The sequence below is a fragment of the Aquila chrysaetos genome, chromosome 1, assembly GCF_900496995.4.
Source record: "Aquila chrysaetos chrysaetos chromosome 1, bAquChr1.4, whole genome shotgun sequence".
Lineage (NCBI taxonomy): Eukaryota > Metazoa > Chordata > Aves > Accipitriformes > Accipitridae > Aquila > Aquila chrysaetos.
In genome coordinates, this window is record NC_044004.1 from 31,953,908 (window position 1) to 31,981,904 (window position 27,997).

The window sequence follows — 27,997 nt, forward strand, 5'->3', positions numbered from 1 at the left end:
ACACTTTTTCTCAAGATATGAGACAAACAAACTTGGTGAATACTTCTGTCAAAGACCTTCAAGAAATAGTTATGTTTCAGAAAGTCATTATTTGGTCATGCCTATTTTACAAATAAATACAGAGGTGCACACCAACAAATGATTTGTCAGTTATACATATCCACTCTGTCATAGATACTGGCAATAATTTTCTCTAACTGAGAAAAGTAACTGTGGTTAAAGAGACACTTTAAAAATTCTGGCTGTTCACATCCATTCAATGCAAGTATTAAGATTCTGGGCATCATTGTGGCAGAGTGGAGAGTAAGTGCCTTTAATATCTGAAAGTGTATTAAATGAAATATAATTGAATCCTCCTTTTCCATAACCACCACTTGGCTTATGTCTCCACAAGAACCTGTAGGAGCTGATCTTAAATGATAGATACTCAGAGGTTCACCAGATCAAGGGGAGAGAGGACCACAGGTAATACACTAGAAAATTGACACTATTTCATGATGCCTTCTCAAAACATTGACAGAATCACCAAACTTCTAAGTACATGACTTGGGATCCCCCTCAGATTCTGTTCTTGTTTTTCAATTCTTTTAAGATCATAAGAAAAAAAGGAAATCTCCAAGACAAGTGTCCAAGCTGTGGCCTAAATACCACTACTGGAACACAAGCTACTTTATAGCAAGACCCCAATGCTACCCCAAACAGCTGCAAACCTCTTTTTGCACATGCGGCTCAGCAGTGTGGGTCTAGGAACTTTACCAAAGCCAGCTCAATGGCATTGGCCTTCGGGAAGTCTTACTCTACCATGAACATGGAGACCTCTTTTTATTTGGAATAGCAAGAGACGTAAGGTAATATTTAGAGATTACAGACTGCATCTAACGGAGGTGTCATGAGTTGCCAAAGGTCAGCCAGACTTCACGTTTTCTTTCTCATGTATGATTATGTTGCTATCCAAGAGAGACTGCTAATCTATCATGGGGATTAGTAGCCTAAGTTGGGTGGAAACAAATGACATTAAAAGCCTCATGAAAATAATATCTTGCTATTTGTCAGTCTGCTCTAAGGACAAAATATCCATTAGCACCATCATTTAGGTTTAAATAAGAATGATCAGTTCTGAAAAGAAAAAGCCGATTACAGAAATATTATGGATTTAAAGTAATACTCACGATATAGCTGAAAAGAAATGACTCATTTTATTGGGTGATACAGATTGTTAAATGTGTGCTTTCAAGACATAGATGACTAGTTTACTGCCTCTTATAGGTTCATGTTCTGGCTTAATTCTGCTGACAAATTTAAATGCACTGTTTGTGAGCAGCCTTATATGTGTAGGGTATGCTGAAATTTATTTGTAGGATAAGCTTTGTGCTTGTAAGACACTAACCTAAATTCTATATTCAAATTCACACAGCCCAGACCCTTCTGGAGTCATTAAGAGACAAGCATGTAAAATGACGTGCAGTTAGAATCACTACTTGCGTAATTTAAGTTTACATGCTTGTTACCTTCAATACTTGGTTCCTATTATGAAGAATAACTCCTGCAAGAGCTACAGTTTTCCATTAGGATGGTCTTTGGCTTTCACTTCCATCTTTGGGAGGAAAATTCAGCTTTATATATACACATTCTCTCTGCTATCTAAAGTTAGAATTAATCAAACAACTGTATAGTTTTCTCTTTTAAACAGATAACAAGTGAACATGTGAACAAAGGAAAGCTAAATAAACAAAGAAATAAAAATTTTTCATGCATCCATTTTCCTTGAACATTTTTATAAATGTTTATGCTATTTCTACTTTGTACTTAGAGCATACGATATGTAACATTTGCTACTGGTCAAAAGCCCCGGTTAACTTGTCTTGTTGACTTTGTAAGTGAATTGGATGACCTAACCTTCATAAATAAGAATGAATAAGGATATCACTCAAACAAGGATAGGGTGGAGAGCACTTCAGGGAGTGATATGGACAAGAGGAAACAAGGAGACCTATTTAAAGTCACTGCTTGTCCTCTTTAGCTGAAGAAATATGTTAGGTTACAAATAGAAACACTGGAATTAAAATTATCTGTTTTCCTTCCTGAGTAGAGAGAAGGGTTTCTTGACATGTTTTACATGAGAGATTTATTTTTCTCAAACTGTTCAGATTTCTCCTCCATTCTCACAAGTAAATAGGAGTCTTTTTTTGCAAGTACTGCAATCACTCAGAAATAAATACACTGCAAAGCTTGATCATGAAGTCCTGGAGTGGACTTCACTCAGGGATTTGCAATATTTCATCATCCTGTAAGTACTGTTCCACCTTATCTGCCAAAGCAGGAGGAAGGAGTCAACTGGACACAAATGGATGTTGGGTCATACCACCAACAGGCACTGAGCACTGTCTTTATTCACACACGTGAAGTACTATGCAAAAATACATGGCATTTTTCATTTTATTTGATCAACTTCCTCAGTTCTGCATGCCAGATGGAAAGAGAGGGAACAATTTAAAGGACTCCTGTTATTGTCCTCTCAGACAACATTTTGCTAAGTACATTACGGGATTAGCCTTTCTCTCATTTTTTTGTCACTGTTCATCACAATCAGATTAGTGTCTTACAGTTTTGATGGGCTGCTCAGCCACATGTATATGTCCAATTTCAGCACTACGACATTCGTCCACAAAGTAGCTTCTAGTACATTTTCTAATTACCAATCTACTACCACGTGACAGTCTGTGCTTATGAAATATGAGTCATATCCCATAAGAATGACCTACTGCAAATTCTTTTGTGGAAAAATATACAGAAAAGAGTAAGAATGGTGTTAGGTAGGCAATGTTTTAATTTGATCGTGTAAAGTTTTTCCTATTTGATAAAAAGTAGAGATTACTGTTAAAGGACATTGTTTTGAAAACATCTTGTTATTTAAATTGGTTCTCTCAGATTCCAAAAAAAGGAAATCAGTGAGATTTTTACCAAGTAATATTTAGCTCTTCAAATTTGGTCCCAGCTAAATAAGATCTTAGGAAATGAGGATTTTATTTAGGTTTTCTTGTACTACACAAAGGTTATAGGATTTCTGTCTCTTTTTCAAAAGTGAGAGCACACCTTATGTTAGAGTGGCAGATCCAGTCCTGGGCTTGTTTGCAGCTGGATATAGTTGCAAAAAATGCCAGCTTTTGGTGTTATTTTGAAGGAAAGTTAACTCCAGCACAGTGCTGTCTTAATCTTTTTATTTGCATCTAGTATAGCCAGATGAGAGCATCCCATCTCTCAACACCCTAGTTAAACTTAGGCACAGCTTATATCAATCAGACCAATAACTCCATGTTAAAATGCTTAAATATTTTTAGAAAAAGATGGGTTGAAAACTGAAGTCAGCATATATTAGAGAAACAGTGATAGCAAAAAGCTTTGTTGTCAACCAGCAAGCTTAACCACACATTTGATATAACGAAAACAGATGTGCAGACACTGCTGAAGGAAGTGGGGCACCTTTGATCTGCTGGCTTCTGCTGCTCGCTCACAAAGGACAGTTGCTTCCATTAATGGGGCTTTTCTAGTTTGTTAGGTTCACTGATTTCATGTGCCCAGAGCAGGAGGAAAATTGCACTACTCTCTAAGAAACCACTTTGATATCTTGTAAATACAGAGCTATAAAGCACTCATGTCACTTATGGCCATAAGTGGGATATCTTTGTAAACAGTTGCTTGATGATATTTAAAGAGTGTGAATGGTGAGAAGGACAGAGGTAATGAACTGTTAGATGAGCTGATATTTGCTTATCTGTAAGGAATGAACTCAGGTGAGAGAAGAAAGAAATCATTCTTCAGAATGAGTCAGAATTCTTCAGAATCATTTTTACAGAAAACTAAACTTAAGTCTACCAAAGCAAATGTAATTTCTGGCACACTGAGAAATACTTAAACAAATCAGAACAGATGGCTGAATAAACTAATGTTGACTTACTTGCACAAATCTAGGGGGTCTTATTTACTCCTATTACACTTATCAGTATAGTATATTGCATGTAGTTAGCTCACCTAGTTACACGATTTAATGAGACCTATACTGACCACACACAGTGTCTCACATTCGTGACAGTCCTGACGTACATACAAAATGCTTTTTGAAGGCAGAGTGCCTAAAACCTGCTAATTTTAAAGTTCAGAATTTTAAAGAGCCTTGCAGAGCTTTAAAGGTCATTCTCCCAGGAGCGCTATTTACTGTAGCAGCTGCTAAGAATCTGTGAACAGTCATGCCAAAGACAGGTAAAATAAGATTCATCCACATTATTGTTTGCCTACTTTACTAGCTGTTACTGAAATAACTGGATTATTTAGATTCTTGGTTTTATTGCTGTTTCACAAGATTTTACAGAAAGTAATGTTAAATGGTGAGCTCCTTTTGTTCTCCTCCAGGGAATGTCAATGCTGCATCATTTTTGTTCAAGTGTCTTGTGTTCTTGAGCATGCCATTTTGAGCTTCTCTCTTTAATTTCTCTTTTTACCCTTAATTTACAAACCTCTCTGCTTAATAGGTATGTCTCAGCACAGTTTATTCTTTTCTTTTTTTACCTATAGTGACATTTCAATTTACTACAATTTATTTAACACTACAGTAATATTTAAAACATGCCTCCAGTTCAAATTAAGCTACAACTGGCAAAGGGGTTATATAACTCAGAAACCAGATCCTGATTCTCCTGGAAGTTTATTGTGTTGGCACATAATGGAATTACATTTTGACTATAAAACTTGATTTTGAGCCCTGCTCTATTTTTTTTAATGCAAAACTATTTCCCACCTTTAATTTCTCACACCCAGTGAAGTGTGGGTGTACTCATTTGCATCTGAGAAATTCAGTGGTAAACCCATCTGCTCACGCTGAGGTCGTGGGGAAAAACCAGAAACTCCACCTTCACACTCGCCTGCTTGTAGGCCAAGAGATCAGAGTTTCATTTGCCTGGCCCCACAGGGAGAGTAAGGTAAGGCTGAAGCATACTCGCTGCCAGCTGAGCGCATCCGTGACTGGCTGCAGGGGTTCAGCAGTTATATCCTCTTCTTAAAAGAAGCAACTCTGCCCAAAATGCTGTGGTTAGCAGCATGCCTCCAGCCATGCCACTGCTATAGTACAGCGCTCATCCTCACCTTGGGCAAAGAGAAGGATGTTTTCTAAAGCTGCATAGAGTTTCATTGCTATTTGTACCATCACATTGAATTTAAAGGCACTTCAAAGGAGCAGAGTATTACCAAGGCACTGTTAAAAGGGCTCAAGTGTGAGTGAGAATAACGTTTGAAGCCTTCTACTATCATGCACTCAAATACGTACATTACATCAAAGATGTTTCGGAATTAATTTGTGTAACTGCCAGGAACTAAAGGACGGAGTTATAAATAAGAATTAAGAAAATTTCCTCTACCCTCATCTGAGAGAGCGAGCTCTCTGGAGCAGAGGCTGTACTCATACCCTGCACACCTCCACTGGGAGCTGATTGAGCCAGGGGAATTTTTATGGGATGACGTTACTGCATATGCATGTTGCAGGGAAAGCATTAAGAAAGGAGATCCTGCTGTCCTACGTGAACAGCATGGCGTTTGCAAGTAACACTTTTCTGGAAAGGGCAGTCTTATGTTAGCTTTTGAAGGTCAAAACTGCTGGATGTGCAGATTTTTTCTTCTTTGCCTTTTCTTGGACAGCTGCATTTCAAAGTTGGAATTGTTATTTCTGGGTACACATGTAGAGTACTGGAACGGCAGCAGGAGTACACATGGGGCTTCACACATGAAAGGACTTTCTGTGTCAATTCTGAACAAGAGACAAGGAAAACTTGCTTGTGTATTGTGGGCCTTGTCTAGTGTTATTATCACTTTGCTAATGAATATTTGGTGCAACTCCATTAAAATTAATGATGCTCTCTTTGATGAGAAATCCAGTTCAGCCACAGTATGGTGTATAGCATGCTCCAGACTGAGTCTGTGAGAAAAGGAAAAAATATTTTGGACTAGGACTTCTCTGCAATATCCAATATGATATATTGGAACACTTGGTGTTCCCAATCTCAGATAAGCTGTGAATTACACTAATAATTCCTTAATGCTGAAGAAAATTCAAATATGATTGAAATTGGTGTCTTGCTAATGACAACTCTGTTTTAAGCTTATTTCCTGCTTACCCCATTCACCAGTTCCAAGCATTAATTATCCTGTATCCATAAAATAAGTACTTCTATAAAATGTTTCAGGCTTTAGGTAGAACAGATTCATCTAGTAAATAAATTTAACATTGAAGTGGCAGGGGGGGGGGGAAGTGTGAATCTTTTCTGGTTATAAGTTAGTTCCAGTATACTGCTTTATTTGTATTGGTTAGAAGGAGTGTTTTCAGGATGACAGAAACAAATTCCTCTGAGGTTGTAGTTTTTCGGAAAGGTTGCAAATGCTTTATGAGAAATTTGTTGAAAAGTTTTAAGCAAATGGGAGAGTATGCCTCAGTAAGGCAGATGAGATTCAGTCTCAGTATAGGAATTTTATTTTTATTTCCATTTCCTCTCTTTCTAAGAGTTATCAGTCTTCTTTTGTTCTGTCTTTCTTCAAAAAGCTGTGCTGGGGCACCTTTCTGCTAAGAGCACCATGTTTTTGCCACACCCCAGGAGGAGTCAGATGGCTTTTTATGTATGATAAGAGATGGATGATGGCAATTAACAACCTGAAATTTGCAAATCCAGTTTTATGGGATTTCCTGTAAGACTGATGATGACCCTTCTCGCTTTCTGCTTCAAGAGCAAGTGCACCCGAGTGCCTGTTCTTGACCTTGCCTTTAATTTAGTTATATGTCAATATTCACACAAATAGGAAGAAGAGACAGAGAACAAATCCATGTGGAGACTTTAGTTCTGTTACTTCATGTACAGGAGAAGGTGTTCCCATTCCCCAGCTCTCATGGTGATTTAGAAGCATAGAAAGAATTGAAACAACAGCTAAAAAGCCCCCACTTGCTGGGTATAAAATGGAGTCTGTTTTTTGAGAACTGGTATAAATTAGTTTTGGTCCCATGAAACTATTCCTGTTTTTTTATATTTTCCTCCTATATTTCTGAATAATATTTTATTTTATTTCTCATGCTTTCTAGTAAGCGTCAATGGTAAAACAGGCAGATGGGCAAATAACAACAAAATAAGAGAAGCGTAAGATGAACAGAACAGTAGATTTAGTAATACTTTAAATTTGACACTGTTTTCATACTAGAAGTAATTACGTGTATTTTTAAGCACTAAGAAACTGTTTCATCAAAATATGCTTGTAGTAATCTGTGGGGGTTTTTTTGTTATGCCTATTGTGGTACTGGAGTTGCCATTTTAACTGTACTGGCTTTAAAATACAGTCTTATAGAAATAAAATACATAAAAATCGTAGTTTCTAACATTTTTATTTAGCTAATTTGTTTAACTACTCTTATTTTTTTAAGATAAATGTTCCTGCTGGTCTAATTTTGATCTCTTTCTTGCAACACATTATAGAGTATAAAAGATTTCTCCCATTCAGAATAAAAAGTCACTTTTGCTCATTGCTATGAACTCTGTCTTCAAGCAAAACTTCATCTACAGCACTGTGACTCTATGGAGAGATGTATTAGTTAGGGAGTGCTCAGCACCTGTTCCAGGCATTGCGTGAACACATGGTTGTTGTCTATCCTTGTGTTGAACAATTTTGTCCCTAATATTGTGAACTGGGCCTTGGCAGAAAACTGAAATAATGGGAATGAAATGGTATGATGCACTGAAGACAAAGGAAGAGCTGGAGAGAATGATCTTAAATAAAGGGGGCAGAGAAGAGTTAAATCCCTGTGGAGATTTCCCCAGGTGGTGGATACTGAAACCTCATGTTTGAAATTACATCTTGCTGTGGTAGCTCCAAAGAAATGGAACCAGATGTGCTCATCATTACCCATCAGGCCACCATGGCAAGCTAATTTTGCCAAATAGCCCAAATATACACAAAGCTGTAATGACCTTTAATTCCTAACAGCTTCAGTGGATCTTATTAAAAGCAGTGGTGGGCTCAGGGATCAGAAACTACTGGTTTCAACTTTCAAATGGGCTGTCTGAGGACGCTAACCCCAGTGACATTACAATATAAGATGTCTTATGAGCAAAAGAAGTATTATAAATACTACTAATTAAAGTACGGAAGAAGAATATGGACTTGTGAAAGAAGTAAAACAAGTTTCTTGGCAATCATTTTTGCTTTTTGCAGTCTGAGAAAAAAATTAAAGACAGGAGATTGTTGTTATTTCTGTTCTTAAACACATAATTCTGATGGGATGATAGAACAATATAGGAATTCAGATAGTGGGATAGTGGGAAAAGAATTAGGTTTTATGGTCGCCCATAAATGCTTCAATGGCAGTTAAGTGCAAGGGTACAAGTTACAAGCTTTTCTATGTAGGCTTGCTGAATTATTTCTACTTCTCATAGTAGTTGGAAAGATTGAGAAATGTGGACTATCTTTTTATTGATCTTTGAAATCTCATCAAAATACCTATCTTCAAATTGTTCATATTCTTCTGTTGGACTACATTCTTAGTGAAGTTATTGTTGCTTTCACATCAGCAAAATTTCTTGCCCCTAGTAAGACATAAGCTGTTTAAATTCTCTGCAATGAAAAAAGTATTTCCATTTGAGATCATCTAACTTTATTGCTTCACCTCCAATAGCCTATTACAAGATACTTACAAAACTTCTCAAGCTAAGTTCAAGTTAGCAATATCTACTATTCAATCAACAAACTGGGATGTTTCATTTCTAATCTAATCTCTCATTTTTTTCATTTTCACTGAGTGTCCATTCTTTCAACTGTTCTGCATATCTGTCCAGTTGAAGAAAAAAATCTCCGGAGGATTATACAATAGATATACACTGGTCAGCTTCAGTAAGGTTAGAAAACCCATGGAACATAACTGTGCATATACTTCACTGCACTTCTACATTTCTAACAGGTACAGAAGGAGGTTTCTTTTGAAATGATACAAAGCAAACATATGTAATATTTTACTATGACAGGTTGCAGGCCAAACCCTTAAAGCCTATAGATGACAACATGTGCCCATATGAAATGGAACAGATTTTATCAAGTACTTTCAAAGAAGAGACGCAAATTGAAAAGTGGCTTCAAGTTCTCTTAAAAGCTGCCATGGCTGGGAAATAAGCCAAGGAGTCTGTGTTTCTATAATACTTGTGCTAATGCCAGTGATAAATATTTGTGCAGTCATTTTCCCTCCTGCTTGAAGTATCTGAGTGCTTTCTTGAGGGTCCTAACAGACCAGATAATTTTATCTTCCAACGAACAAAAGATTCAAAATCAAATTATAGAAGCTATTAATAGAGCATGAAAATTCAGAAAATAGCTATCTGAACTCTTTAAATTAAGATAAAATACATAGCTTTCTGAAATAATGTGCAAGTTACTGTATGAGATTTTATGGCCTTCATAATGTAGAAGGTTAGAGCTGTTGATCATAATAGTCTTTTTGGCCTTAGAAAAAGAACCGTGGCTATTCCATATGATCTGAGAAGCAAAAAGATGAAGTCACAATCCACCAACAAAGAGCTCTCAGAGGACTCTGGACTGACCCCAAAATTAGATCTAAAGGTAAGGAAGAATCATTAGTAGAGAACCTTAAAAATTCTGACTATAGGATATTTTTGCTTGAGAGTGCTTCTTATCTCATTCACTTCACCCTATTACAGAAATCCAAAAGGCCAATCAACGTAGCGAGTCATACATATATCTATGTATGTATGCACTGTATGTACTAATATATACTAGACTGAAAAAATCACATGGAAACATTATCTTCCTTTTTTTCATTGATATAACTGTGAAAAAACCTCTAATTCTGGCTACAAGATTATGTCAGGATTTTATCAACAGTGTAAGTCTCATTAGGTTCTTAGGTTTCTAAAATATGTGGTGTGCAGAAGAATATGGTCAGCACTTTTGTATTAAAGAGATGGAATTGTGAATATGTCCATTCAGCAAATACTTACAGCAGAAAACCAAACAAATTCATCAACATAAATGTCTGATCACAATCCAGTTTCTCCTGGTTCTGCACAACGAGAGATTTTTAGGCACCACCTTCTCATGTTAGGAGCAAGATTAGAGTTTTTCTTCTTCAGATCCATTACATGAATCTCTGTCACTTCATCATCAGTTAAAAGCACTTGGAGACAAAATCAGTGTTCTGCTTGACATGCAACTGTCCTCAAAATTTCTATCCAAGGTTTCTTTGCCCTTTGAAACCTACCAAACTTTCGTTTTAATCTCAACTCTCTTTCTTCCAGCAAGATCACTCAAAAAAAAATTATTTTTTTTTTTTCTCCCCCAAATTACTGATTACTACTTAACAGCCTAATTGAGAGTAAAGCAAACCTCTCTTTACCAGGCTGCTCAGGAAAGTTGTTTTCATTTGCATTGAAAAACTTTCTGCTTTCTCATGACTTTGGTACATGGTTGTGTATGGCAGCGCCTCCCTGGAGTTCATTTCTGTGTAGGGTTCAACAAAACCCAGAAATATTTGCTGAACTACTGATCAGCAGAAACATCATGGCAGATGAATCTCCCATGCTTGAAGCTTTAATATGCCACCTTTAAAGTAAAGTGTTCAAGATGAACAGAAGTAGGCATGGTGAGAGCTAGTATATCAAGGCAAACACAACACACCAGGAAGCTATGTACCTGTCTGAGGGCAAAATAAAGATAGATGTTTGACAAGTGACAGATATGGAGAGAAAACAAAATATTGAGGCCGGGCGTCTTTTACACCAGCCTTCTGGGAACACTTCACAGCTGTGTCTCTGTCCCCTCAACTCTGAATACTGACTGCAAAGATGTGCAAATGACATTGCAAAGCACAAGTGCAGATAAGAAGACATGTTATACAAAAATCATGGCTGGAAGAAAACCGCTTACTGCCTAGCTTTTCAAAGTGAAACTTTCTTTTATCTATTTCAACAATTCAGCTGCCTTGAAGAATATCAGATTAATAAATCAAGTAAAAGCAAACAAGAACATCTCGTACATTTAATGTTATATGAAGTATACACCAGACAACACAAATTTCCATTTTCCTCAGTCTTACAGACCAGAGCCAGTTTAATGCCTTGAGATTTTCTGCCATGACTGGCAGCAACAGGCAAAGGCACGTGCCAAACCCTTCTTGTCTGTGGCTCACCCGGGCAGGCCAGTTGTTACTTCAGGTCATGTGGCAGATACTTTGCTACTGTAGGACGGCTGCCAAAATAGAGCTTCATCACCAAGTGGCGAGAGTAACATGACAGAAACTCTGAAAGGATGCTGCAAAATTTGAATGTGAGCTTTGCAGAATACTGATAGAGGCTAAAAGCCTTTTGGAGCATCAACAGAGAGAAAGAGACAATTAATCTAAAGCTGAACAGTCTTGTGTTGGTTCTGTCTTATGTCTCTGCCAAATGAAGTTGTATTGGTACACAACAGAGACCTGAAAAAGCAAAAGCACAAGAGAAAAGCAGAATGCAGATTTTCCTTTGTCCCTATGCCTTTTCAGTAATTGGCTATTGGGCAAGTTCCCTCAGAGAAATGTGCAAAACTCTTACCCCTATTTGCCAGAAACTGCAAAACGCAAATGACTCTAATGTATATTAAACTATAATGCAAAAGCTACAGTCATGGATGGGGTCTATTCTATTATCACATAAGAGAACATGAGAAATTAAAGATGCAACTAAAGTCAAATCATATGAAAGACGGGGAGTGAAGAAGTAGGATGAAGTCACACAATCATACCTTGCAACCTCTATGTACATCTGGTCACAACTTTTCAATATTACATTGAAAATTCCTTCTCAGATCATACTACCCACTTATACTACACTCATACTTTTTTCTGCTGTCCAAGTAACTGGCTCACTGCTATCCATTTCTTATTTTGTTCATTCTTTTTTGTATGTTTGACTTACCCCTTGGAAGTAGAATCTGCCTAAACATTCCTCTCCTATTATTTTTATTAGCTGCCTCTGTATAAGATTAACAGGGATATGTGCACATTGAGCACCCTCAGACAACCACATCCATAACTCCAAAAATAAACTATACTGCTAATTGACCTTCTCACAGTCTGGAAATACTGATACCAACAAGCAACCGCTAGTGCTGGAAATACTGATACCAATGAGCAACATCTAGTGCAGTGAGGTACTTCCTGAGCTGGGAGAATTTGGCCCATTTTTTCTCTCCCCTATTCCTCCACAGAGCCCCAGCCCCCCTTGTGCCCCTGCAAGCTGGTAAACATGGCGCTGCAGGAGGAAGCTCAGTGGACTGATAAATTCTCTGCCTGTGCTGGTCTGACCGACTGCTGCATTTTTTTGGGGTATGTAATAAATATATTCATATAGCTTCTGAATTTATCTCCTCCCACTGAGCACTGACAGTGATTGTTTTACAGGTTATAATCTCTTCAAAACAGGACTTTCTTGATCTCAGTTTCTTACACAGTGCTAAGGATGCTGCAACGTTAAGTGAATAATAGTATCAATCAACCAATGTGCTCTGATGTTTCTCTCTCTTTCACCCCCCTCCCCAAATTTAACTGCACAGCTACGTAAAATGTAAAATGCAAGTTTAGTCAGTTTTCAAAAACCCATTTCAGCCTCTTAATGGGATGTGCATTGCAAGGGAAGCTGTTCTGCCAGCACTAATTCTACTTTCAGTGGGAAAAAGCTGAAGGAACTAGCCTTTGGAAATGGTTGAAATTCTTGTAAGCAGAATTCTATCACATAAAATTAGCAAACATATAAAACATTTATTGCCACAGAGATACTATACAGCTGCTTGGATCTGTATTTTTTTTTTTCATACTCTGTTTATTGCCAACATCTTCCTTAAAAAAAGTATTCAGCTGGTTCCTAACGTGTAGCCTACAATATAACTGGGCTCCCTCCTGTGTCTGCTGCAATAGTGGCATTCCCTAAGAGTAATAAATATTTTCTATATGGCAATCAGGTTTAGGCATGATTGTAAATGCAAAGTTCAGGAGGCTGCCATTAATATTATCTTACATCCTTATTTCCTGTTGTCTTCGTAACTTAGCATGTTTACTCTTAAATTATAACATAATTAGCAAATCATATAGCTCATTTTTACTGAAAATAGCAGCTCATCGAAATGTTTCCTATCATCTGGGGCTGACCTTCCCACAGGCTGCATATCCTGGAACAGCACATTGTAATAGGAGAAATCAGTTGTTTTGGATCTAGGCCAAACACTAATTTCATTTCTCTGGCTGCCCCCCTCTTTTCCAGATCTTCTCCCCTCTCTCCCTAGTAAGACTCATGTGAGTTGGAGTTAAGAAGTTGCAGTTGGTAAACAAAACAAAGACAAAACTGCTAAGAAGTTAATGAAAACATCAGTAAGTCATAGCATCTGGATCTCATCATCCACTTCTGACGTAAGGAAGATGTCCAGATGTTAGCAGAACTGTAGCAGTTGAAATATTTTGTGAGCAAGGCTCCTTCCAAACAATCAGATGCAAAGCAGTTTAGCACCTTCAGCAGTTTTTAGGAATGTTTCAAATATATAATGGTCTTTCAGATGTGCGAAATGTCTGCTTGGTGCCGAAATAATATGCAGTCTGGGGAGCCAGGTCTGGGAATCGGGACCCCCTGCTTTTGGGAAGTGCATACAAATGTTCAAAGAGAAGGAGAAGATGAGGCCTCCTGGTTGTCTGTCAGAAGGGGAGACTTCTAGCAGAGACACGATGCTGCTTATCTTGTGGTATCCAGCGTTTAAGACTGGAGTTTAACAATATCCACAATGATGAATTATGAAGCTGGGCCCGGAGAGAGCAGACCATAATTTTCATCTTTCTCACTCATTTTTAATCCCTGTCTGACAACGTGTACCACATACAAGCCTTGCATGCTGAAAAGTATAAATGATGAGGCTGGTTTCCTAACAGGTGGTTGCCAGGTGTATTGTTCTTTTCCTTCCTCTCATGTCCAAACTGCCTGTTGGAATGGTGATGTTTTTCATGTTTGGGTCCTCATTCTCCAATTGTGGAGTGACACAACTGCTCAGTTCTTCTCAGACATGTTTTGCAGACTGCTCTGGGTGTGCTCCCTCCCTCCTTGGCCCATGCTTCTAAAGAATTATTTTGGAGTCCCCAAGAAAGCAGCAAAGTTATTTCTAAAAATTCCTAATTTCTGAAGCGTCCTGGGACTGAATCTCTCTTATGCACATCCCCAAAATCCCAGGCACAGGACAGGACATGGGGTTGCTGGCTGACTGCTGCAGTCCTAGAATTGGCTACGATGACTGTGGAAAAAGAGAATGCTGAAAAAAAGGGTGTATTTCCATAATCCCCTCCAGCTGTTGTAACTTGAATGCATGAGGATTTTGTAGCAACCACTTTTATAATATGCTGAGGGTACTGTGTACTTCTTATTGTAAACTTGGACAAAATTGTGCCATTGTTGTAGCCTGATTACAGAAATGATGGTGGAGCTCCATGAAATAAATGTTTTAAATTTCACTAATGAAGGAAAATGTGAAAGTCATAAATAAAACTTCCCAATTGTCCAGTCCCCCAACAGTGTAATTTAGCTCTGCCGTATGAGAATATCCATTACAAATGCTCAGGGTGACAGGGTATGCGCACTTTCTTTTCCCTGTGAGTGCTCCAACCTCTATTGGTATCAGACTTCAAATCAGAAGCACGAGGGTGTTGGAAACAAGACATTGCAGCAGCTGAAAATAAACAACACCAGAATCATGCTACAGGCAGCTACGATCTTTCTGGCACTTCTCTACATTGTCATATGGAAAGTGAGAAATTAAAAAAAGAACATGGAATAAGAACCTAACGATGCATTTAATTCCAAATGCCATTTTGAATGAGGATTTTGATTGAAGGATTTTGCCTTAAATGAATTCCAGTCATTCCATGATAAAAACACCAGTGCTAAAAAAGGCATATAATACTCTATATATCTCATTCAAAATTTAGGGTGGCAATATTTTCAAAAAATAGACAGGCATATGATGTGTATGAAATGTATTATTTCTCATTGCATTTGATGTCTGAAAGATGCAAAAAATTATAAATCACATGAATGAAACTGATATTTTCTCCAAAAATTGCTTACACCACAGGCTTGTTTAGTAATTACATGGATAACAAAAAGCTCTTGAGCACTCTCAAAGAGAGAAAACTTTAACATAATAAAGATATTTAACTATTCAACCAAAATAAATTATTAATGTTTGCACTGGCTGTGCTATACCTGCTTTATTATACAAATAGCTTCTTTTGTTGCCAGGCAATTGTTGTTTACTGTTCTGTTTCTTTTCCATAAATTACAGTCTATTTACAAGTATGTATCAAATCAATACCTGATCATTCTCTACCTCATGGCACGTGGCTATTTTTAATATTTTTATAATAGCCTGAGTAAAGCACCAAACCTATAGGAGGTTGTCTCCAGATCGGGGGTCAGTAATTTCCTAAAAATGCTGATATAGCCAAACAGTGATATATCTGAAGCTATATATCAGGTGATCTCAGGTTCTGCAACATATCCATTTTCTAAAACCTTATTTCACCTACACACACTGTAAATCTTTCTCCAAGCTCAGCACAAAGCAAACACTTAAAGCAGTAATATCTCATCTGCACGAGTATAAATTTTAGGGACAGGTAAAATGTAATGCAAAACACTTTACTTTAACCTGGGGCTTTAAAAATTTCCCAAGGATGAAAATTCCTTTCTTTACTTCCTTTTCTTCCTATAGATAGCTATATATATGCCTGGAAGTATAAGCAATAGCTAGGGATTGTTAAGAATGAGTAAGTCCTATACTCACAGATTTTGCAGTTCAAAAAAAGGCATGTTTTAAGGCATCAGAGTTAAGGAGAAAGTATAAGAGAAAACAGTAATTATAAACCCAATGGAAATATAGGGATGCTGATAATGGAGAATACATTAGCCATGCGCAAAAGCAAATAGTGTGTCACAGATGCTCCCAGTGATCCTAGACAAGTCATGCAAAGATCAATATGGCCAGTAGTAAGAAAAACTTAAATAATGATATAATTCTGGCTAATCGTCATAAATTAAAAAATAAAAGGTCTACTCAAAGGGGTCTGCAAAGAAACTCTTCATAAGTAGAATTAAAATTGACCCAGCCTTTATTAAAAACAAGAAAAGTAGATAAAAGCTGACTGATAGTCTTCTGAAAGGAATCTAAATGGAAAAGAATTGTTTGATGGAATTATTTTTTCTGCAGTTCCAGAGTTCTTTCTGTGGCTACATCTTTAGCAATAACTTACAAGGACATATATAATCTTTCTAGACGATTCAAACACTAGCAAAGTAGGCATAATGAGAAGTGGTCTGTAACAGATCTTTGCAAATGAGTCATTTTTCATTTCTTTGACAGTTAACAGAAAACAAAACCAAGAAAAACAAGGGTGGCAAAAGCCCACTTTATTTTTCGCAGGCCAAAAGGTACAAAATGAATTTAATTCTGGGGTAAATGAAATATTGTGAAGTTTTAGTGAACTTTAATTAAGAAAAATATGACATAATTAAAAACGCTAAATGGTAGGTAGGTAAATAAATAATATAATTTCAAATAGAAAAGTTGAAGGTTTATTTTTAAAATACCAAATAAGTAATGTTTTCCCCCAGACTTTCAATGACTAAGCCACTGCGGCAAAACCAGCAGTAATTTACCAAACCCAGACTACCTACACATTCTTTTTTTGGTTTATAATGCCAGATATTTCAGTAGACAATTCAGCTTTTTCATCATAAAAAAAAATATTTTAAAAGAGAGGCATATGAGTAGTCAGTTGTACTCAGTGTCTGACCATGTTTTCTAAAAATGCTGGGGAAAACTAAAAAGCCAGTATCTTTTAGTCATGTCGTATGGCGCACATAATGGGTCTTAGTACAATGCAGACAAATGCTACGTTGTGTCATCTACGGTCTATCATGCAGATAATTCAGCCAACAGTGGAGGCACTAGGAGAAATCTGTCTACAATATTTTGAGGATATGTACATTTCAGAGCTGAGAATGATGCTTGCATGCTCTGGGGAAGCTCACTCTGTGCTGCTACCCTTCTTGTGCATAAAATCCTGGTCTCTATTGAGAGGTCTGTCCACTGAAGAAGCCAGAATATGCTTCCCTTCCCAGCTGAGGATGTGGCCTGACATCAGTAAGGGGAATAAACTGGGAATTCCCAAGGAAATGTTTCTATTTCTCGTGAATGTAGTAACAGGAAAAGTTACTAATTTCACATTGCCAATTTAGGGAATCTGGCAACTTGGGTCTCATTCTGTCCCCTTATTCTTTGCTGTTCATTCCATTGCCCTAAAATGTATCCCATCTCTACTGGGCATTTTTGATGTCCCAGCAATTGAAAATGCTTCCATTGTGTTTAGTGATTTATTTAGTGATTCATTTTCCACATTTTAAGATCACCATGACTATAAAAATGTGTCTAGATTTTCTTTGTCTGCATAAACTAAGAAAGAGGAGAAAAGACACCGGGTGGAAAACCATGAGCTGTGCTGCCATCAAAAGTAGTCTGACCATCACGTGACTATGCCAAGCTGCAATTCACTGCTCCTCAGGACAGGTGTTTTATAAATATATACCATTTTTATACAATAGTAATAATATACCATAACATGGTATAATAATATACTATATTTATACAAGTGTGCTTGGCCCCAGCTGGCTGAACCACAGGCCACTCTGCCACGTGATGAGACAGCACACGGAGTAACTCGGCCCTGGTATTAGGGTTCAAAAGCAATGTGAGGATGCTGCTCTGCGGTACTCTGTTGTGACCAGGGTAGGATGGCACACAGAGGTGATCTGAGAGGACAGTCCATATTCATTTGCATCCCTTTATTGCACCCGCTCAAAATCAAAGCATCTTTAGCTACAGTCTTTTAGTTTCATGCAATTTTAATAGCATATTAAATTCTTTTGATACTTCTTGTCTGAGACTAATGCTACCTTTCTTTTGTGTCATTAAGACTACATGATCTAATGGAAAAGACATTTTCCACAATATTTTCCCTACCTAGGAGGTAGATAGTACTGCCTGTTCAATGATTATATCAGCTTGTACTGCATGATTTGCTATTTCTGTGTGCAGGCTAGCAGTTTTTTTTAAAGGCAAAATATTTTTTGGATTACTTTTTCTTGAATATGCCACAAAGAATACATATTTCACATTTTCTTCTTTCTTTTGCAAATATTGTGTGCTGTTTCAAAGGTGTGTCCTGATAACACAAATTGCTGATCTAAGTGGATTTCTTATTTCAGTGTCATGACCCTTCTTTACCATTTTTAGGTAGTCAGCAGTTTAAACTGCTGATATTCCGGAGAACAAACAGAACAGCAACACGACTTGTTGCTGGTTTGTTTCTCTTCCTGAATGTCTGTTATTCATGAAGTGTTTTCAGGAATACACCCTGACGTCTACTCCAGTTACATACTGCACTGCTTATTGTGGGTTTAGCCTGATGATTTTCTGACTTTCTGACTGACAGCAGCCCAAATATACTAGCGGACTGACAAGCCTACATCACCAGCACAGCCTGGAAAATGGAACTGTCACTGCTTTTAAGGGTCCTCTAACGTCTAAGCCCTGTATTGATAAAAACTGTGACGGCTCATAACCACCTGCCAAGTGGAATAAAAACATGCCGACCCTTATCAGAGCAGCTAAAGAGACTAAAGGGTTCACGTTCACTCCTCGTTTCTAGGAATGTGACAGAGTCTCAAGAAATATAATTAGCAGTTGTCTATCCCTCAAGTATTTGACAATCATATGCAAGGTTAAATATATACGTTTATCAAGGCCTTTTTGTATCCTGATAAAACCTGCATATTTTCATATGTAGGTCACATACACAAGGTACAAATTACATGTCATTATATGCTTTCCTATGTGAACTGATGAGAGGAAAACGATTTTATAGAAGGCAGTTGGTAGTAGTTGTCTTATGTGGACACAGGCCAGAGGTACTTGGGAGTCTGTTGATGCAAATGCCATTCTGAACTTAACTATAAATTAAACAGCTTACTTCAAAGCACTCACATAAACATCTCTAGCAGGTGGATTGGAAACGAATGCCAGGGTAAACAAGAGTCCAGCTGACCAGGCAACATGCAGATTAAACAAAGGCTGACTTGGCCCCACCAGCTTCCCTTTTATAGATTTGTGTAACGTCCATGCCTTTTTACTCAGAATTTCTTTCCCTTTGGTGCTCCTTCCAGTGGAGTTTCAGCAATGTCCCAAACATCAGGACCTGCGTTGTGACTGCTGCTCCATGTCCTGCAGTCTTTAAGCTACCAAAGAAGTCCAGTTTTCTAACATACCTTTGAGAGGTGAAATGGACTATCTGCCCAGTTCAGTTTACCATGGAAGAGAGGTTAATGTCCAGCACTTTCACAACACTGCCATGTTTGTGACTAACTCCCGAGTGCTGAAGTAAATGTAATGTCCCCATTACCTGCGACCATGAGGCTTTACTGTAAACCAGTGGTAAAGCTGAGGTCCTCTGCCCAGGAAACTCACTGTCCTTTGGCATCTATGGAACAGGCACAGAATTTATCCAGCCACTAACACAGTGGACAGAACAAAGTTTTTATGAGTTGCTCTAATTTAAAGCAGGTTTTTGCCCCGTCTTTCTTTATAGGCCGTGGTCACTCACTGCCTGATTACCTGATGTAATCAGTTTTGGAATTGGCACGCCATCACAAATGTCTGTTACGCACTTAGATGCTCTTATTTCTCTAAAACATAAGTGCAGGAGAATGATGTAAAAGTTCAGTTTACATTAGTGAGCCATACGGTCTACCTCTTGGTCATCTCATCCTCGATCTTATCATTATTCACAATTCTGCTCCTGCCCCCCTCCCCCACATAAACCATCCCCACTGTAAGTATACAAACAAACCAAAGTGATCCCTCTGGCATGTCACACCCATTGTGCATTTCTGCTGCCTTTTCTGAAACCTCTAAATGCTGCAATAATAAAAGTAACAACCCCAGTAGGGAGAATGAGAAGCATTCAATCTAACAGACAGACAATAACAGAAGAAGAAAATAAAGTGAGTTAAATTATCTTCTCCTCCAGCCCTCTATTATGGTTTGCCTCAAGTTTTCGAGTATTTGCAAGTCAAAATAAAAATGTGAACTGTAACCATATAGTTGGCTGGTAATTTATATCTCAGAAGCCTAGCTCTGGCATACCTGACACTCACTTGGAGCTCACAGCACTGAAATCCTTGCCAGAGGAAATACCAGTAATCGCTCAGTGCACAGCCCAGATATTCCAACTGACACACTCCTTGGCTGCAAAACACTCCGTAACGCAAGTCACTGAAGCACATCACAGCAGTAAAGCACAGGGTCTGACCTAACAGCAAAATAAAATGCTTCAGCACACTTCAGTCTGAGGAGTTTGCACCATAACATCAGACCAAAATTCACTGCTCCTTTTATTTTAACTGATGTTTATCTCATCTAGTTAGAGGAGCACATACAGTCCCACCATAGGCATAGCACTGAAGTAACATGACACAGAAACAAAAGGCTGGAGAAATACTTAGAGGCGACATTATGCAAATGATACCACTAATTATCATTATTGATTATGGTCCCTTATGAATCTTAAAATATGCTTATGTAATGTTGTTCTCACCTGCCAGTCGTCTGTCTCTCGTGTTTTTCCAGATAACATCCAAGGCTCTGGCAGTGGAGTCCCTGATATGATCACTAAATGATCTTCTCAGAGGGGCTTTCACTGCGTGATGCATAATGCAGATCGATCACACATCCAGAGTCAAATGCTGTAGCTTGGCCCCAGGAAAAAGGGCATTCTTTGCCCGGGGATCTGTCTGAATTTCTCTTCACCAGGCAGGCAGGTTGTTACTTTATATAATTTGTCATCAGCCTTGTGGAGCTTTTCCTTGAAGAGTCAGGCATTGCAGTTCTCACTGCGGATGCAGAAAGCTCAGACTGCAGCCAGCCTACTGGAAAGCTGCCAAAATCTTACATCTGGAACAGTTTACAAATGAGCTAACGATACAGTCATTTAGATTTGGGGCTTTATTTGTGGATATCTATAGGATTCTAGCTTCCTGTTTAATCAAATAACTTACCAGGCACATACTTGCATGCTCATTTATTAGGATAATATTTCCCTGCTTAACTGATATTTCAGGTAATCTTTCATGTTTTGACATGAAAAAGGTAAGAAATAGAAAAGAGATAAAGTCATTTTCAGTTCTGCAGTTCGCATATTTTATTTCGTTACCATATTTTTCTTGCATATCACCCTATCTGTGGCACAGAATAGGGCCTGATTCTGAGTTCCCTGTATGTAGTACTTCATGCCAGTGCAGTAATGAAGGGATGGAAATACAAAAATGAGAGGAAAAGGGGAAATTCAAAAATAGGAGAGGGAACTAGGCCTCCAGATCTTTGCTGAGTGGAAAGATAAGCTCCCATATGTAAAAAGTTTATGCAATGTAACTGAGATTAATAGTCACAGTAAATGAAGCCATTTGACCTTGCTTATTTTGACCTTTTTAATTGATTACTGTGTCCTGTGGCTTCCCTGAGGGAGGAATAAAGAGTAGCTGAGACTCTCTTTCTCTTCCTAATATTATGCATGGTAATGTGTAAGGAGGTGAGAGATCCCAGCCTAAAAACTTAATCCCCTTTGTTATCAGGGACAGCAAGAACTGTTGAATAAAGTTGTCTTCATGTTAATTCAAGGTGGAGTCCTTAATTTTTACAGCAACTACAGCTGTTAAAGTCAGATACCATTATGTTCTTGAGAGGTATTATGTTACCATTAAAATTGATTGATTAACTTCTCACAAAGTTGGCACACATATCAAATTACAGAATTGCAAGTTTCAGCCTGTGGATTTGCACTCCTTCTGAATTCCTTCCTAAGAACAAAACAGTTTTTCTTTTCATTCTATACTAGATAACTTATTTTGCACTTCCTTATTTGTTGTAACTTTTTTCCTAGTGCCTTCTCGGTTCCCTTCATTTTCACTAGTCCTCATTTCCTTTAAGACAAATCATGATCTCATTCCAACAATTAAAAGAAATTTACTGGATTTGCAGTAGTGTAACTGAGGGAAGAATTGGCTCACCATCTATTTAATGCAGACCATAATTTCTTCCCATCTAGGCCTTTGTCTTTTATCTTTATAGAGCATCTGCAAACACTAATGTCCTGTGTACATCTTTGAACAAACAAGCAGCAGCAAGGGATCTCTATAGTTTGCAGTTGCTTTCCTCGTTACATTCCTCCTACTTTTTGAGGCCGGATGGAGAAAGAAGCAGCCAGCTCTCTAGAGAAATTCAATATAATTACACACTCTTGAAGTGCTTTCTTTTTTTATTATTATTATTATTACTATTCTGGCAAAACTTCCTTGTAGAGCAAGTGGCAATGCTTACATAGGCAAATGCTGACACGATGACCAGAGTGTAATCTATCTATCTACCTACTTTGAAACATGTACACCCTGTTCAGGTGACATCTGCTGTTGTTTCTATTAGTGATCAACTCAGAAGAGCACTAGTTCATTTTTAAATGAGGATGCAGTAAGCAGTATCTAAATCTGGAGCTGAATGTGTATACCTCTGTATTTCAGCTGAGTACCACTGTCAGAGGAGAACAGAAGGCAACAAAGGAGAAGGCAGTCTTAGCAGATTTTTACTTACCAGTGGCTATGTCTATGTTACCAACAACGTGGCCCAGAAAAAGTAGATTTATACAGCAAAATAAATGGTACCAAGGTTCTGACAAATCTCGAGGTGGGTTTACTTTGAACTAGGTCTACCTGGGTCTCATGAACTGAACGAATCCTCACCAGGGGCTGGAGGTCACTGGCGCACTACCAGGGTGCATCTTCTGGCCTAGTTTCATCTGAAAGCCATCCAGTTCACATGTTCCAAGACTGCTTGGAGATATGAACTAAAAGGCGGTGTTGGGAGATCCTTTTCAAAAACATATGGCTTGCCCAGGCTAAATTGTTGATAAAAACACACCCACCATTATTCATTTTAGCAGCTAAACCAACTTTTTAAAATTTAAAAATAAAAAGAGCAATATATGTATTGGTGATCAGAGTTTCATTCTTTGAGAGTTATTGTGAGTTCTGTTACACATGTAGGCTTGTTACAGCTCAAAATATTTAAAAGAGTCAGTGCAACCTGTTCAATGAAATGGGCTGGAAAATGTCAGAATGACCCAACAAAGGGCAAAGAAGGAGTAAAGATAAACTGTTACAAAGCAGAGGAAGATGGCTAAGGGAATCTGCTTGTCTGATGTTACAACACATAAATGGATAATCTAAGTAAGACTGTGTAAAGAATTTAATTAAACGTCAGAAAATTCTTAACGGACCATGGACAGGAAAACAATTAAGTATAGGTAGGCTAGAAATATGGATAGGAAAAGCGTAGACTGAGATATCTGATGGGGAAGACAGTTAAAAGCAAATATATACAATCAAAGAAGGAAATTTGAGATGCATGACATTCACTATGGTCATAAAATGAGATAAGAGTTTGCCATGCAACATGAAAGTATAAAATGATTTTAAAATCATGTTTAAAGGAGGCGTCAGAGCACAGCTGTGCTTCAGTCTCTATTCTTCCGTGATTTAAATAACACCCCTTGTGGAACAATGCACTCAGTTTTGGTCTGGACCACTCAATACCCAAAAGATGCTGAAAAGGCATGACAAAACCCAGTGTGCTGGGATACTGGCAGCTGGTGGCAGCAGGGCCACGGTGGCAGCCGTCTTAGTTCTGTGCTGGGAAACACCCATGCGTTCAGGGCAAAGCTGCCGAGCTGCCGCGGCTGCTGTGCCATTATCTGATACTCACGTTGAGACCCCCACGCCGCATGTCAGGCAAGCTCCTCCCGCGTTCCCAGGCACGGCTCTGTGTTTGGAGAAATGTTACTGCCTAAACGCTACCTGCTCACGTAGAGATATTTTCCCTTTCAGCTCAGACATATTCCCTCTCCCTTTGCAGGTGTAGCTGTTTACAAGCAGACATCTTATCTACCCGAACCACATGCCTGCAGTTACCTCTGGATTATTTGTATGGAAAAGCTTTCTCAATTTTTCTGGTAAACTCATGCTCACAGTCTGAACTGTGAGAGGATGCCACTGGTTCCAAGTACACATGTACAGACCTCAGCTGGTGAATCTCTGATGTCGGTCAACATGAATGTATTAGATTAATTTATGGGGAAAGGTGTTAAACCAAACAGTTAAACTGGAGCAGTGGGAATGACATTAAAGGAAAAAAGTTTTAATGGTGAGATTTATGGACTGGCAAAGAAAATGTTTTCAAAGAAAATGGCAAAATGTTTTGCTGCTCTATTTGAAAATGTACTGGAAAATCTCCTGAAAACAAATATCTTCCTTTAGCTGGGAAATGGCCTACGCACCCTTTCATATGTTACATCTACGATTCAATTAGCTGTATACAGGTACTACAGCAAAATGCATGCAAAAATAAGCTATGTCCTAACCCCCCAACCAGCATCTTGGTAAATTTTATGATGCAGCTCTTTCTCTTGGCTTCACTGTGTCTGGAAACTTAAGGAAGACCGTGAGCAGGCACAGGTTTTGTATTTGAATAATACTCATGGTGATCAGTCATAGTGCAGTCAATACTCCAGCTATCTTCTAGAATTATTTTACTTTATTCAGTATTTTCTGTTCGATGGCTGAGATGAGAAAAACTTAAATAAATTCTTATGCTCAAAAGGTAAACTGGATGGGTCAACAAAGATGTGTGCTAGACTAAAAATAATATGACGGGAATCTAAAGGAGAGGGGTCTGTTGCTGACAAGAGGGGAATGCAGCAGCCAGTGTTTGGGGAGAAAGGTGACAGTACACCCTCAGGAAAGAGGCGGCTGTGCACACGTGCAGGGCAGCACGCACGCCCAGGGAAGAGTCTTTGTGGAATTCCAGAGGCAAATATTTATAGGGGCCAGATCCCTACCTGCCCGCCCGCCAGCCCCGCCGGCTTGGAGCCGGGCTGAGCCCTGCCCTCCCAGCGCTTCCACCAGCCAAGACTGGCCCCACCACCCCTGCTCCCAGGACAGCGTCTTTCCTGTTACCCAGGCCTAGCCTGCCTCTGGGCTGCAGCCACCGACTTCTCCCACTTTTCTCTTCAGAAATATTTTTAGAAATGTCTTGTTAATATAAGCAAAGCTGTGCCTCTCCAATCTTCCTCTCAAGGATGGATCTACTTGTGAAGTGCTGCTCATTGTTCTTAAACACATTGTTCTTAAACCAGCTGAGGGCAGAAGGCAGAGGCTAATTTCTTATAACCTTACCACTCCTCAGCAGTTCAAGCTGAAGGATCTAAGCTTGCCAAACATATCTGTTTTCTGTCCTTTAGCGGTTCTGTCCATACCTCGGTCTGCAAAGATAACTTTAAAGATCATTTTTCCTCTTTAAGGCAAAGAGCAGACAGAATGTATCAGGTACTAGGATGGATGGGAATGATGATCTCATTTTTAGTTCTGGCAACATCCAGCTCCTAGGAAGTAAACAGTTATGCAAGCCTCACTCTCTTCAGGCTTGCTCAAAATGAATCAACTTCCCTTCCGAGTGTTTACAAATGTGCAAATTCTTATGTTTATCTCTGGTTCATCTATGTGATTCTGGCCCCTTGAGTCTGGAAGGATGTATGCATCCAAAATATGCATAGCCAGTCAGAGACACATAATTTTTTAAACGTGCTGCCAGTTTGAGCTTTGCTGTGACTTCTGTATGGGCTGCGACAAATGGTATGGCAAATTCCGACCATCTTCACTGGGTGGTCTGTGCAGATTGCCCAGTCTGATGCATGCAACCATCTTTCCCCTTGTAACAGAAACAGAAAGGTAATGCCATAGCTCTCCAAAAGTATCACAGAACAAAAGAATGATTCGGAATCAAAATCTTAGGTCTAATTAAAAATGCCTGCTGGGCACATAGCATGTGTCATTGTTTCATCTCTCAGCAGATGTCTCCAAATGCTATCTAGGAGACCAGAATGGGAAAGGAGCCCTTTGAATTTTGACTTTGACATGTGTTGCTTTCCAAAAGAAAATCTGGTACTGCAACATCTGCAGTATCTGAGAAATCTGATACATATCAGATCTTTAGACAAGAAGCAGCCACCAATCAGAGCAGACTGTAAAGATTTAGAGAAATTCCTATGGAAAGACAGGAAAATAAAATGTACTTTGTTGAAACAGAAAAGTTTCAATAGAAGCTTGACAAATCTCAACAAAATGCTTGATACGACAGAGTCACATCTTTATTCAATTTGATTTGGTTTGGTTTTAAAAAAAAAGTCTCTGTTCTTCAATCAGATAAGGTAAAAATATTCAGAAGTTTCATTTAGCGCATAGGTTGTCCTTTTGTAAGGGTGCAAACAGCTGGGCAATTTGTCTGTCCTATGGACCATTTTCCAGTGCTTAGCTTTCCCCAAGCCTCTTTAGGGAGCAGCCCTGGGAGCAGGCTGCAGGTGGAAGGACTTGAACTTACATTGGCAGCCACACTCTGTCATCATCATTTCCTCCTTCCCATCATGAAAGGAAGAGGGATGGGTATGTAACACTGTGGTATTTCTGAAGAGACACTTCAATGAAAAAATCCTTCCATGACAAATTTTACTTTTTTGTTCCAAATCAAGAATAAAAATCTCAGAAGGACATTATTTTTCTCATTTCTTGCACTAGGAGTGAAAATCGGCACATTATAGAAGCCCAGACCTCCAGACTTGGAAGGCAGGCAGGGTAGGGGTTATAATGAGGAAGACCATTCTCTCTTCCCATGTTTTGGCCTCCTGCTTACATGGTACTGAGGGAGAACGTTAGGATTCTTTCTTGTGTCAAGTGTCACTGCATGATATAGATAAAGTAAAAATGAAGATTAGTCATTGATGGAAAAAAGTGTAGCACAGGCTGGGAGTCTTCCCAGCCCATAGACTGGATTTGTCTGCTGATCTGTGTATGATGCCCTCTCCTCTTCAGCCTCTCCATTTCTTTTAGCCCTTTCCAAACTCCCTTACAAGTTATTCCTTGCTGTTGTTTTTCTCTGCTACCTTCTAAAGACTGCTCCATCATGCTTTGTACAGTTTCCTCCTCACCCCTGTCCCAACTACGTCCTTCTCCATCATCTGACCTCTGGTTCCTATGGCTGGCTGCTCTTCTCCGTGTTTCTCCTTTCACTCTTCCTGGCTGGGGTGGGCAAGGGCTTGAGAATATTTTGTGCCAGTGGGAGTATTGTTGCACTGGTCAAAATAGACCGGAGCTGCTCTGCATCCTGATCTCAGCAGGAGTAGTGCAGTAAGATAGGAACAAAAGTTTGCCTGCTGTCGCTGCCCTGTCTGCTTCCCCATGGTAGCAGAGGTGTGGGGAAGCCCCAAGAATAATCTTCCCCTCTCGCGGTGACAGTCATTGCCTCTGTGCACACTGCTTTTGTAAGCTGTGCAGGCTTTACACCCTTATGCCATGGCCCAGACCTGTATTTTTGAACAAGCGTGTTTAAGCAGTTGGAAAGAAAATGCACAAAATACACCTTCCCTAGCAGCAGTCCAATGCAGACCACCACTGTTGTTGCTTTTGTGGACTTTTCAATGTCTAAACATCGATGACTTCTTCTGGTGAAACACTGAGAAGATCTTGTCAAAATATCTACCTTAATTGCCTTTTATTGTCTGATAAATACATGCTGATGGGTTTATGTAAACTGAGTAGAGTGGCCTTCTATTATACATTTATGAGTTTCAGATTAAACATGATCCCAAATAAACACTAACAATATTTAGCAAACTTCATGGTGTGATTATGGCCCTGCTTTGCAAATAGCCCCATAGCTTAAGTGGAGTTCTGTGCACTTCAAAGTG

General features: G+C 38.8%; 1 protein-coding gene across 2 annotated transcripts in view; it reads right to left on the reverse strand.

Moving 5' to 3' along the window:
- The window catches only part of DLC1 (DLC1 Rho GTPase activating protein), a 214,807-nt gene that overhangs the window by 80,728 nt on the left and 106,082 nt on the right, over nucleotides 1–27,997 (reverse strand). Inside the window, exon 1 of one of the 2 annotated variants that reach the window (XM_030017067.2) lies at nucleotides 20,750–21,030. The exons of the other annotated variant lie outside the window; for it this stretch is intronic. Coding sequence (XP_029872927.1) covers nucleotides 20,750–20,864 — 115 coding nt within the window. The 5' untranslated portion in view covers nucleotides 20,865–21,030. Of the gene's footprint in view, nucleotides 1–20,749; nucleotides 21,031–27,997 lie in introns of those variants that run through there. 2 annotated transcript variants of the gene reach the window in all.